The 13,986-nt window shown below is 43.9% G+C and overlaps 1 protein-coding gene, 1 long non-coding RNA gene and 1 gene segment (V, D, J or C); 2 read left to right on the top strand and 1 right to left on the bottom strand.

Moving 5' to 3' along the window:
* Positions 1 to 2,560, top strand: part of LOC140203885 (uncharacterized) — a 41,453-nt gene extending 38,893 nt beyond the window's left edge. For 2 of the 4 annotated variants that reach the window (XM_072270033.1, XM_072270032.1), the window contains exon 15: positions 1,909 to 2,556. In XM_072270033.1, the coding sequence (XP_072126134.1) occupies positions 1,909 to 1,920 (12 nt within the window). In that variant the 3' untranslated portion in view covers positions 1,921 to 2,556. Of the gene's footprint in view, positions 1 to 1,908 lie in introns of all 4 variants that reach the window. The other 2 variants (XM_072270034.1, XM_072270030.1) reach the window with 2 other exon arrangements.
* The window catches only part of LOC140203541 (Ig heavy chain C region-like), an 86,646-nt gene that overhangs the window by 39,551 nt on the left and 33,109 nt on the right, over positions 1 to 13,986 (top strand).
* Positions 1 to 13,986, bottom strand: part of LOC140203887 (uncharacterized) — a 56,014-nt gene that overhangs the window by 20,947 nt on the left and 21,081 nt on the right. The gene's annotated exons all lie outside the window — the stretch shown is intronic.

Genomic DNA, 13,986 nt, shown 5'->3' with positions numbered 1-13,986 from the left:
ATTGGTTTACTAACAAAGGCAGTATGTAGCGAGGTTGCTAGCAAGCAGAGACTGATGATTGGACTAAAATGCAGTCAACAGGATGAGTTGCAATGTAAAAGGAGGACAAAATAGGAGAGGGTGATGAATACAAAAGTGAAGGTGTAACATTTCAATGCACACAGTATATGGAATAATGTGGATGGACTTGTGGCACAGCTACAGATTGGAATGCATGATGTTGTGGCATCACTGAATCACGGCTGAAAGAAGATTACAGCTGGGAGCTTAATGTCCAAGGATGCCCATTGCATCAAAAGGACAGGCAGGTAGGTAGAGGGGGTGGATTAGCTCTGTTGGTAAAAAATGAAATCAAATCAATAGAAAGAGATGACATAGGATCGGAAGGTGTAGAATCATTGTGGGTAGAATTAAGGAATTGCAAGGGTAAAAAGACCCTATAATGAACAGTGGCAAATACTTGGTCTACTAATTACAACAGGAGATAGAAAATGCATGTCAAAAGGGCAATGTTACAATAGTCATGGGAGAATCTCAATATGCAGGTAGATTGGGAATATCAAGTTGGTGCTGGATCTCAAGAGTGGAAATTCGTACAATGCCTACAAGATGGCTTTTTAAAGCAGGTCATGGTCGAGCACATCAGGGGATTAGCTATTCTGGATTGGGTGTTGTGCAATGAACTGGAATTGATTACGGAGCTTAAGCTAAAGGAACCCTTAGGGTCCAGTGATCATAATATGATATAACTCACTCTGCAAATGGAGAAGGAGAAGCTAGAGTCAGATGTATCAGTATTACAGTGGAATAAAGGGAAATGCAGAGGCATGAGAGAGGAACTGCCCAAAATTGATTGGAAGGGGACACTGACAGGGATAACAGCAGAGCAGCAATGGCTGGAGTTTCTGGGAGTAATTCAGAAGGCACATCCCAAAGAAGAAGAAGTATTCAAAATGCAGGATGAGACACCGTGGCTGACAAGAGAAGTCAAAGCCAACATAAAATCCAAACAACGGGCATATAATAGAGCAAAAATTAGTGGGAAGTTAGAGGATTGGGAAGCTTTTAAAAAACAACAGAAGACAACTAAATAAAGTCAGAAAGAAAAAGAAGGAATACAAAGGTAAGATAGCCAATAATATTAAAGAGGATACCAAAAGTTTCTTCAGATACATAAAGTGTAAAAGAGAGGTGAGAGGAGATTTTGGAGTGCTGGAAAATGATGCTGGAGAGGTAGTAATAAGGGACAAGGAAATGAATAAGCACTTTGCATCAGACTACACTGGGGAAGGCACTGGCAGTATGACGGAAGTTCAAGAGTGTCAGGGGGAAGAAGTGAGTGAAGATGTTATTACCAGGGAAAAGGTGCTTTGGAAACTGAAAGGTCTGAAGGTAGATAAGTCACCTGGATCAGATGGTCTACACTCCAGGATTCTGAAAGAGGTGGCTGAAGAGATTATGAAGGCGTTAGTAATGATCTTTCAAGAATCACTAGATTCTGGTACAGTTCTGAAGGACTGGAAAATTGTAATTGTCACGCCATTCTTCAAGAAGGGAGAGAGGCAGACAAAAGGAAATTCTAGCCCAGTTAGCCTGACCTCGGTGGTTGGGAAGATGTTGCAGTCGATAGTTAAAGATGGGGGGGGTTCTGCTCCTATATCTTATCTTATGGTCTTACTCAGGACATAAAACTTTAGCCCAACTATGGATCACACTAAAGGTCTGAACTGATACTCAGATTCGTGTTTTGGGGTGACCTCGGGGAATACTGACAGACACCTCTTCATGGGGCTCCATCTCCTCAAATGAGGACAGACCGTCTGTTATTTAGTTCACCTGTTCTCACAGGTTAACCTCTGTGCTGCACCTTGTCACGTACTATATCATACTCTCCCGTCTATATTTCAGGCTCAGCAGTGACCAGCAGACACACGCCCCACGTTCAATGAAGAAATCCCCCTGTGGCTGCAATGTTTGGAAATGGAGTCTCCATCTCACTCACTCGGCAATCCGAGGCTACTGCACTGCAACTGCTCATTTCAGGAAATAAACCTCTAAATGTACCGGGGATGCCAGATGGGAAATGGGGGCACAGAGCCGGTTCAGTGGGCAGAGGGACAGCAGTGGATGATACATTGGGAAAATGGCAGGATATGTGACACTGGAGGGGGTATACAGGAGGGGAGAGGAAGGCAGGATTAAGGCATGGGAATGGGGAGCAGGGGATGGAGGTGTAGTTTGTGATGGAGAGTGGGGAGGTGAGGAAGTGGTTATTATTGTTATGGAGCAAGAAGGTGACGTGGGGAGGGGGATGTGGTGGAAAGTGGGTTTGGGATCTTGCTCTGTCAAATTTTGTAAATCAGATGTTGTGGAAATCATTGCCTATAACTTTTCTTCCAGTTTTCTGCTGGAGTTTATGTCATGTCATGATTTGAAATTTTATTCATTAAAAACAAAGAAAAGGAGAACATGAAGTGACTGGAGTTGATAAAACTGAGGGAAGCCATTCAGCCCATCTTAGTTCCCTCATCACTGCAGAGATTCCATCTGCCTCCACATACCAGTGGGTAATGCATCCCGGGACAAATATCGGAGTGATTCCCAGCCAGTACTATATGAGTGTAGCCCCACACGTACTGCTCATGTTCATAAAGGATTTCTCACAGTGGGAACACTGGGGTGCTGCACCCCGAGAAAGATATTCAGGAAAGCACAGAGGCTCACTGGGGGAGTTTCTCAGAACCTTGTTATACATCCCAGAGCCAGATATTGATGGAATGTTTCATAATGAGTGTCTCAATCCATATTTCAACACATTATCCTAATCTCCACACTCCATGTCCTATAAAACCGTGGGTACAGGAGCTTCACCATTGCACACACAACCTCCCTTCAATGTCTCAGCTGAAAGGCAGCACCTCTGTCCCTCTGTACTACAGTGAACAGCCAAGTCAGTCTGAATTTTTGTTCTCAGGTCACTGAAAATCGACTGAACAGCATCAGTGCCCTGGAACAGAACTCACTGTGGGGACCAAAGCTTTTGGCCTGCTCGGTGTTTAGCTGAAGGAAACTTTGTGCATCCTGCAGCATCCCCCATCAGAGAGTGTGGAGCTGTTGGTACAAGTACAGGTGACTCAGAACTGGCTATCGACCATGTACATGTTTTAATGTGATGTCAGCAAGAGAAAGCATTTTTAAGAAAATATACCAGTGCAGGAAAACATGCCAGATACTGGGGTAAAACACACCAGGAGTAGAAAACATAAACAGGTACTAGATTAATGCAAATCAAGAATTGAATAGAATACATTGATGGACAACAGCACCTGATTTGAGCAGAGTAACTCCAAGGGACAGACATTGGAAGAATGCACACAGGACCAGATATTGAAGGAATATACCCCTGAAATGGGTATATATTGGCCATCAGCCTCTGACCTCTCTCGTTAACAGGGCATTTTCACCCACAAAACTGACGTCCATTGATTTTTTTTTTGTTTTTTGCTCCATTCTCCATGAACTCCAGAGACTGTTGTGTGTGAAAATCCCAGTAGGCCAGCAGTTTCTGAGATATTCAAACCACCCCATCTGGCTTCAATAACCTTTCTACAGTCAAACTCACTTGGATCACACTTCTTCATCATTCTGATGTTTGGTCTGAACAACAAACATGTCTGAATGCTTTTATGCATTGAGTTGATGCCACATGATTGGCTGATTTGATATTTACAGAAAAGAGCAAGTGTACCTAATAAAGTGGCCACTGAATGAAGCCATCAAAAGTGGTCCTTTAATATATTAATTTGATTGAGTTCAGCACCTGTGAAAGCTGAGTTCTGGCTATTGGAACTTAAGCCATTTGTAAGCAGTTGTTACTGATGTTTGTGATGATTATTTATGTCCATTATAAATCATAAAAATGCTTGATGTGCAATTCCATTACAATGGAATCTCATGTGGATAGGGTGGTGAAGAAAGCTTTCGGTTTGCTGGCCTTTATTAATCAGAGCATTGAGGAGAGGAGTTGGGATGTAATGTTGAAATTGTATAAGGCATTGGTAAGGCCAAATTTGGAGTATTGTGTACAGTTCTGGTCACCAAATTATAGGAAAGATGTCAATAAAATTGAGAGAGTACAGAGGAGGTTTACTAAAACGTTGCCTGGGTTTCATCTCCTAAGTTACAGAGAAAGGTTGAACAAGTTAGGTTTATTCTTTGGAGCGTAGAAAGTTGAGGGGGGACTTGATAGAAGTGTTTAAAATTATGAGGGGGATTGATAGAGTTGACGTGGATAGGCTTTTTCCATTGAGAGAGGGGAAGATTCAAACAAGAGGACATGAGTTGAGAGTTAAAGGACAAAAGTTTAGGGATAACATGAGGGGGAACTTCTTTACTCAGAGAGTGGTAGCTGTGTGGAATGAACTTCCAGCAGAAGTGGTTGAGGCAGGTACAAAGTCGTCATTTAAAGTTAAATTGGACAGCTATATGGACAGGAAAGGAATGGAGGGTTATGGACTGAGTGCAGGTCAGTGGGACTAGGTGAGAGTAAGAGTTCGGCATGGACTAGAAGGGCCGAGATAGCCTGTTTCCGTGCTGTAATTGTTATATGGTTATATGGTTATATGGAAAGAGACATTGGGGAAAACTATGAAAGACCAGACAATACCCCTTCTCAGGACCAGAAATTGTGGTTAATTCTCAACATTGTTCCTGAGGGAATACAACAGAGCTTGGGAATGCACAATTGATCTTCGGGAAGGTAGTGATTCCCATGTATGAGAAACAATTTATACAAGAAATTCTCTTATTTGTAAGGATTTGAGGATTAGATTCTCAGGGAATGCTCCACCTTCAGTCAATTTGGAAAATATATATGGAACTGTGTTTGGAGACTGGAACCAAAATCACGTAGTGGAAGAAACTCCTGCACCCATAATCTGGAATGTAGAGCAGGTTGTGAGGGACATGGCACTGACTCAGGTACTGGGGGATGTAATTGCAGGAACCGGTGATAACTGTGACCAGATTCTATGGAGATTACCTGTCACATGTAATGGCAAGTCTGACCAATAGAATTTTGGCAGAGTCATTCCCAGTGCCGTCTCTGAGGGAATTCTACCACACACAGTTTTATAAAAAGAAACAACTTATCCATGGAATTTCCATGGAAACAATTCACTACATTATCATGATATAACAATCTAAAATAATAAAGAGTAATCAGGCATGAAATATGATTATGAGGACACGCAGTCCTCTTTTATTATCATTTAGTAATGCATGCATTAAGAAATGATACAATGTTCCTCCAGTATGATATCACAGAAACACAAGACAGACCAAGACTGAAAAACTGACAGAAACCACATAATTATAACATATAGTTACAACAGTGCAAGGCAATACCGCAATTTGATAAAGAACAGACTATGGGCATGGTCAAAAAAAGTCTCAAAGTCTCTCAAAAGTCCCATCATCTCACGCAGACGGTAGAAGGAAGAAAAACTCTCCCTGCCATGAACCTCCAGCGCCGCAAACTTGCCGATGCAGCACCCTGGAAGCACCTGACCATAGCCGACTCTTGGGTCCGTCCGAAAACTTCAAGCCTCCAACACCGAGCACCAAGCACCATCTCTGCCGAGTGCTTCGACCCCGGCCCCGGCCGCCAAGCAACAGGCAAAGCCGAGGATTTGGGGCCTTCCCCTCCGGAGATTCTCAATCGCACAGTAGCAGCGGCAGCGAAGCAGGCATTTCAGAAGTTTCTCCAGATGTTCCTCCATGCTGCTCACGTCTGTCTCCATCTAATCAGAATTGTGCATGGTACCCTACTTAACAAATACAGATATCATTCTGTAGCGGCCGCGCGCGCTGCGTCGCACTGCCGTCTTCTCCTCCCCCGTCTAAATATTATTAAAGTAAAGGCATCCGTTAGTCTTGCGAAACCATGGACCTGCGCCTGGAAAGTCTTCATTCTCCAGGGTGCAGGCCTGGGCAAGGTTGTATGGAAGACCAGCAGTTGCCCATGCTGCAAGTCCCCCCTCTCCACGACACCAATGTTGTCCAAGGGGAGGGCAAATATTCTTAATAATGAATTAATTACATTGCGAAGTAATTAAAAATCAATCCCAATCATGTAGATAGATCTAAAAACAAAACAATGATAGATCGGTCATGATACAACATAATTGTGGATAACTTTTAGTTATTCATTCGCAGGATGTGAGTAGAACAACATTTCTTTACCATCCCAACTGCTCTTGAAATGGGTGGTTTACTGGGCCATTTCACAGTGCAGTTAAAGGTCAGTTACTTTACTGAGGGCCTGGAGACATATACAGGCCAGACCAGGTAAAGTCAGCAGATTCCCTTCCCTGAAACACGTCAGTCATGCATTTAGACACCAATCCATTTCTCTAAGTCACGGTCACTGACACAGGACTTCAGTTACACATCCCTGCTGCCGTGATGTGATCTGAACTCACGTATCTATGTCACGAACCCAGCTTCTCAATTAAACTCTCAGTAACATAAACTGTGTCTGTATGTGCCCGTACTGCTTCATATTACAGAGAGATCAACAATGACAGTCCAGTGTTTATTTCCAGCCACAGTACCCATCTCACTCACACACTCTGCCATTCTCCAAACATTCATTCAATCTACCCCCTCGTGAAACCTCTTTCCCCAGCTTGTACACACAACTTTCATTTGATTCCTCTGCCCTTGACATTTTAACACCATTCCTCCTTCAGTAGCTTTATTCCTTCTTTCCAGTTTGTCAATGCAGCTTCTCCCCCTCTCCTCTCCGCCCCCCCCACCCCACTCCCCCTCCCTCCACCCCACCATGGCAACTTCCTTTGTGCCAATAAACAATACCTGTTGCTCAGCAGCCAAACTAACTCTCACTCTTGCATTTCAGCCAACTACAAATCAAGGATGTGCAACAACTGAGGACCTTACCCTGCCACTGGCCTCTGCTCCCCTCTGGGAATGTCAGCTCTCGACACTGGCTTGCTCCCTCCTTCTTTCCCTCAGTGAGCACTTGCTGCCAGTCCTCCGGTATATTTTATACTCTTCACTGCTCACAATATTCTTTTTATTTTCTCTCTCTCTCTCCTGTCCCTCCCTCTCTCTCTCTCTTGCCCCCCTCCCCCCCTCTCTCTCTCTCTCTCTCTCTCTCTCTCTCTCTCTCTCTCTCTCTCTCTCTCTCTCTCTCTCTCTCTCTCTCTCTCTCTCTCTCTCACACACACACACACACACACACACACAAACACAGAGCTAATGGCTCCAACAGTCTGATTGTACAAAGTGCAGGCAGCTTGTCAGAGCCAGCTTCTGACCCCATGTTCTGTGGGGTAGGTGAGAGAAATAAGGGAGCAAATTGGAGATTTGAAGGTCTGAAATGAGCTTAGAGAAGGCGGAAAGAAAGGGGGGTGGACAGATAGAGAGAAAGAGAGAAGCGAGGAAGGTCAAAGAGGGAGAGATAAGAACACAAGAAATAGGAGCAGGAGTCGGCCATCCAGCCCATCGAGCCTGCTCCACCATTTGATAAGATCATGGCTGATCTGGCCATGGACTCACCACCACCTACCTGCCTTTTCCCCAGAACCCTTAATTCCCCTACTATGCAAACACCTATCCAACCTTGTGTTAAGTATATTTACTGAGGTAGCCTCCACTGCTTCATTGGGCAGAGAATTCCACGGATTCACCACTCTCTGGGAAAAACAGTTCCTCCTCATCTCCGTCCTAAATCTACTCCCCTGAATCTAGAGGCTACGTCCCCTCGTTCTAGTCTCACCCACCAGTGGAAACAACTTTCCTGCCTCTACCTATCCCTTTCATAATTTTAAATGTTTCTATAGCATCTCCTGTCATTCTTATGAATTCCAGTGAGTACAGTCCCAGGCGACTCAATCTCTCCTCAACAGTGGAATTAACCAGGTGAACCTCCTCTGCACCACCTCCAAAGCCAGTATATCCTTCCTCAAGTAAGGAGACAAGAACTGCACGCAGTACTCCAGGTGCGGCCTCACCAGTGCCCTGTATAGTTGCAGCATAACCTCCCTGTTCTTAAATTCAATCCCTCTAGCAATGAAGGCCAACAATCCATTTGCCTTCTTGATAGCCTGCTGCACCTGCAAACCAACCTTTTGTGATTCACAAACAAGCACTTCCAAGTCCCTCTGCACAGCAGCATGATGCAATTTTCACCACTTAAGTAATAATCTGCTCTTTCATTTTTCCTTCCAAAGTGGATGACCTCACATTTACCAACATTGTACTCCATCTGCCAGACTCTGGCCCACTCACTTAACCTATCTATATCTCTCTGCAGACTCTGTAACTTCTGCACAATTTGCTTTTCCACTCAATTTAGTGTCATCAGCAAACTTAGATACACTACACTCTGTCCCCTCTTCCAGATCGTTAATGTATATCGTGAACAGTTGCAGGCCCAGCACCGACCCCTGTGGCACATCGCTCACTACTGATTGCCAACCAGAGTAACATCCACGTATCCCGACTCTGTTTTCTACTAATTAACCAATTCTTTATCCATGCAAATACATCACATGGAGATCGTAGAGTAAGAGGGAGAGAAGGAGAAAGGAAGGAGTCTCTGCCACCTCTAAGGCCAGGTTACTGGACCAATATCCAAATCCGGGCCATGCTCTTCACTTCCTGCTCTGCACCCTGTGTTATTTCCCCCACTATGTGTCTCCAAAATCTGATCCAAGTATGTTTTCACACAACACTGAATTAGGGAGCATTTCCCTGGAGACGGACTGAGAATTGTTCCTTTGAATGTTATTCTGGTCCAAATGACTGCTGATACCTGGATGAAGGAGTCCTCTCATTGATGGGAATTTTTCCCATATTCCTGAGTATTAGATGACAAGTGACACTAAAACAGATGGTATTGTGGGGAGAGAAGAAGGTTAGCAACAATTACAGTGGGATCTTGATCAGCTGGGTGGGTGGGCTGAGCAATTGCAGATAGAGTATTATTCAGATGAGGATGTCTCAGAGCGATTGCAGAACATTCTCAGTGGGGAGGGTGAGCAGACAGAAGTGGTTGCACACATTGGCTCAAATGACGATTGGCAGAAAAATGGATGTGCTGCTGTGGAGTGAATATAGGGAGTTAGAAAAGAGGTTAAAATGTAAGACCCCAACAGTGGTAATCTCTGGATTATTCCCAATGCCATGTGCTGGTGAGGTTAAAAATTGGAGGACGTTGTAGATTAATGCATTGCTGAAACCTTGCACTAGGAGCAAGAATTCAGTTCTGTCGACATTTCAGATACGTTCTGGGAGATTTGTGATCTGTTCCTTTATTTGAGAAGGGCTACAAATAAAATGTTGGGAACTATGGACACAGTAAACCCAATATCTGTGGAAGGAAGTTAACAGAGGAGTTACGAGGGTGCGCTGACAGATGACTGAACCCAGTGCAGATAACTGACTGAACCCCATGCAAAGACAGAAATAAGAGTTTATTCCTAGGAATCCCAACAGAACATCAGTGATTTGACTAAGCAACACAGTGAGATAAATCATTCTTGAAGCACAAGGATCCCATGATAACCAGTAATTGGGAGTCTGCTTTAAATAATCACAGTATGAGGAAAATCAGTGCCAGTCAAAATACACTTGACAAGACTAAACAGAATGCACAAGAACTTCGCAATTAACAAATATGTTGCACAGGCCCACAGGGGACATGACAGTACCTCCATCCCGAAGGCAGCCAGGGAGCTGTGGAGAACCCGAGACAGGGCTGGTAAACTCAGGAATATGGAATCAAACTCAGAAACCTGGAATAGTCCTCGGAAACCTGAAGGGCCATGGGAGACCTTGAACATAGACCAGAGAAGCTCAGAACATACACTAGAGAAACTCAGAACATTGCAGTGAGAAACTTGGAACATAGCCTCTGGACAATCAATGAGAATAGCAGGCACCCTTGTCTCTGACCGACCGATGTCCAAGCTGCTGTTGAACCTCTGCTGGGTCCACTTATGTTCGGGTCCTACTGACACAGTATGCACTGACAGACGACTGAATCAGGAGCGGAAGAACGAGTGAATCTCATGCAGAGACAGAAACAAGTGTTTATCCATAGGAATTCCAACAGAACATCAATGTCTTGGCTGAGTGACACTACGAGACGAATCATTATTGAAACACAAGGACCCCACAATAAGTGCTAATGGGGAGTCTGCTACCGTGAACAGCAACACCAGCCAGAATTTTTGTTCTCAGGTCAGTGAAAAGGGACAACAGCATCAGTGCTCTGGAACAGAACTCACTGCAGGGACCAAAGCTTTTGGCCTGCTCGGTGTTTAGCTGAAGGAAACTCTGTGCATCCTGCAGCATCCCCCATCAGAGAGTGTGGAGCTGTTGGTACAAGTACAGGTGACTCAGAACTGGAGATCGACCATTACAGTTTTCATGAGAACATTTTGAGAAAATATGCCAATGCAGGAAAATACAACAGATACTGAGGAAAACACACCGGGAGTAGAAAACATAAACAGGTACTAGATTAATACAAACCAAGAAGGGAATAGAATACAACAGCCAGCACCTAATTTGAGCAGAGTAAGTCCAAGGGACGGACATTGGAGGTAGACACAGGACCAGATATTGAAAGAATATACCCTAGGAATAGCCATTGAGGAAAACTATGAAAGACCAGACAATGGGAAAAATACCCCTCCACAGAACCAGAAATTGTGGTTAATTCTCAACCTCATTCATAAGGGAATACGACAGAGCTTGGGAATGTACGACTGATCTTAGGGAAACAATTTAAAATCAGTTATTTAGAAGAATCAGAGAATGAGATTCCCAACCCCACATCTCAGAAATGCACCACGTTCAGACATTTGGGAAAATATATATGGAGCAGATTTTAGAGACTGTACCCAAGATCACGTATTGGAGGAGATTCCCTGTGCCCATAACCTGGAGTGCAGAGCAGGTCGTGAGGGGGCATGGCACTGAATCAGATACTGGGGAAATGATCCAGGAACAGGTGATGACTTGGGGCCAGGTCCTGTGGAGGCTCCCCATGCCCATATCCTGGAGTGTATGTGTAAGTCCTTGGGTATACTTAAGGAAGAGTTTGATAAATTCTTGATTCATTAGGGCATGAAGGGATATGAAGAGAAGGCAGGAGATTGGGGCTGAGATGGAAAATAAATCAGCCATGATGAAATGGCAGAGAAGTGTCAATGGGCTAAATAGCCTAATTATGCTCCTGTGTCTTATGGTCTTATCTTCCAGTCCCACATGACCTCTTTCTAGGGATTTGATTTCATTTTTTTACTGACAGAGCCACTCCAACCCTCTGCCTACCTGCCTGTCCTTTCAATACCATGTGTATCCTTGGATGCTAAGCTCCCAACTATTATCACCTTCCAGCCATGACTCAGCGATGCCCACAACAGTGTATCTGCCAATCTCTAATTGTCCTACAAGACCATCAGCCTTTATTCTGTAAACTGTGAGTGCATTCAAATATAACACCTTCACTCCTGTATTCATCACCCTTTTCGATTTTGCCCTGTTTCACTTTAACCCATCTCACTTCTCACTGTTACCGTTGGGAAGGAGGTACAGAAGTCAGAAGGCACACACTCAGTGATTCAGGATCAGCTTCTTCTCCTCTGACAACCGATTTTAAAATTGGTATTGAACCCATGAACAATACCTCACTATTTTAATAGCATTTTTGTTTTGCACTATTTTATATATATATTTACTTTGATTGATCTGCTTATTTTTTTCTGTATTATCATGTATTGCATTGAATTGCTGCTGTTAAATTAACCAATGTCACGACACCCGCTGGTGATAATAAACCTGATTCTGAATGCAATTTTGCCCTGCTATCTGCCTGTCCTTCCTCACAGTCTCATCACACACGGGATCTAGTTGGACACCAACTACTCCATCCTCGGCCCTGTCACTCTAGTTCCCATCTCCCTGGCAAGTTATTTTAGATGCTCCCCAACAGCTCAAGCAACCCTAGCAAAAGAGCACAGTGTAACCTGATCAGATTCCCCATGATAGTTTTTACCATCTGCATGGTTTGTTGTTATTCTGAGGAGGGGCAGGGCCTGAAGGGGGTACAGGAGGAAGGTAATATGCTGCCATGGAGTGGGGACGGATGTGGAAGGAATACAGACACTGTGCCTACTCTAAATGCGATGCATGTGATAGAGTTTGTCAGATGTGTTCTTAAAAGATTCTTTAATCAAAATGCAGAGGTCAGGATAGTGGATCTCCTCAGGGAACGAGACAGGGCAGGTGACAGACGTGTGTGCAGGCGAAAACTGTTTTGCTCTACTGATCATTTTCAGGATAATTATGGAGAAGGACAGGATTGGTCCTCAGGTGGACATTGAAAACAGGAGGAAGGCCAATTTTGATGGCATCAGAAGAGATCAGGCAGACATGGACTGGGATAGGTTGGTTTCCTGCAAAGGGATACTTGGTTAGTGGAAGGTCTTCAAAAGAAAAAGATTGAATGTCCAGGATCTGTATGTTCCTGCTAGGAATAAAGGCACAGCTAAAAGATTTAGGGAAGCTTAGTTTTTCAGGGTATTGGGGCACTTGTGAAGAAGGAGGAGGTGAAGATTACACATGGGGAGTTAGGATCAAATGAGGCACTTCAGTATGAGAAATGCAAAAGAACATGTAAGACAGAAATCAGGAGAACTAAAACGAGACATGATGTTGCTCTGACAGACAAGGTGAAAGAAAATCCCAGGGGATTTCATCAATATGTTAAGAGCAAAAGGATAGTAATGGGCAGAATTGCTTCTCTTGAAGATCAGCATGGTCATCTGTGTGTGGAACAGGAAAAGATGGATGAGATCTCAAATGAATTCTCTGCATCTGTACTTTCTCAGCAGACAGACACAAACTCCATAGAACTGAGGAAAAACAATAGTGGGGCCATGGACTGTATCCAGATAACAGATGAGGGGGTGTTTACTTGAGGGAAGTTAGGGTGGAAAAATCCCCAGAGCTTGACAAGGTGTCCCTTTGGTCCTCACGGGAGACAAGTCCAGAAACCACAGCAGCCGTGACAGAGTTACTTAAAACATTCTTAACCACGGGCAATGTGCCGGAGGACTGGAGGATACCAAATGCTGTTCCATTGTTCAAGACAGGCTCTGAGAACAAGCCAGGCAACTAGGGGCCAGTGAGTCTGATATTAATTGTGGGTAAATTATTGGAAGGTATTCTACTGAACAGGATGTATAAGCATCCGGATAGTCAGGGCCTGGTTAGAGACAGTCAACATGTATTGTGTGTGGTACATTGTGTTGAACCGATCTTAAAAGAGTTTTTTGAGGACATTACCAGAATCAGAATTAGAATCAGGTTTATTATCATTGGTTTAGTATCTGATTGAAACATATAAGAATATTAAGGGATTGGACACGCTAGAGGCAGGAAACATGTTCCCGATGTTGGGGGAGTCCAGAACCAGAGGCCACAGTTTAAGAATAAAGGGTAGACCATTTAGAATGGATTTGAGGAAAAACTTTTTCACACAGAGGGTTGTGGTTCTGTGGATTGCTCTGCCTCAGAAGGCAGTGGAGGCCAATTCTCTGGATTCTTTCAAGAAAGAGTTAGATGGAGCTCTTAAAAATAGGGGAGTCAAGGGATATGGGGAGAAGGCAGGAAAAGGGTACTGATTGTGGATGATCAGCCATGATCACAGTGAATGGGGGCACTGGCTCAAAGGGCTGAATGGCCTACTCCTGCACCTATTGTCTATTGTCTATTGGCATGTGTCGTGAAATTTGTTAACTTAGCAGCAGCAGTACAATGCAATACATGATGATATAGAAAGAAAAAAATAAATAAGTAAATCAATTGAAGTATACATATGTGTAACACCCTGGGAAATGTTTCATAATGGTCTTTCTGTAGAAGCAGTGTTTGGGTTATGATTAGAGA

This window comes from Mobula birostris, chromosome 10 (genome assembly GCF_030028105.1).
Source record: "Mobula birostris isolate sMobBir1 chromosome 10, sMobBir1.hap1, whole genome shotgun sequence".
NCBI lineage: Eukaryota > Metazoa > Chordata > Chondrichthyes > Myliobatiformes > Myliobatidae > Mobula > Mobula birostris.
The sequence above is the reverse complement of the archived record's forward strand: the minus strand, read 5'-3'. Positions and strand labels throughout refer to the sequence as shown.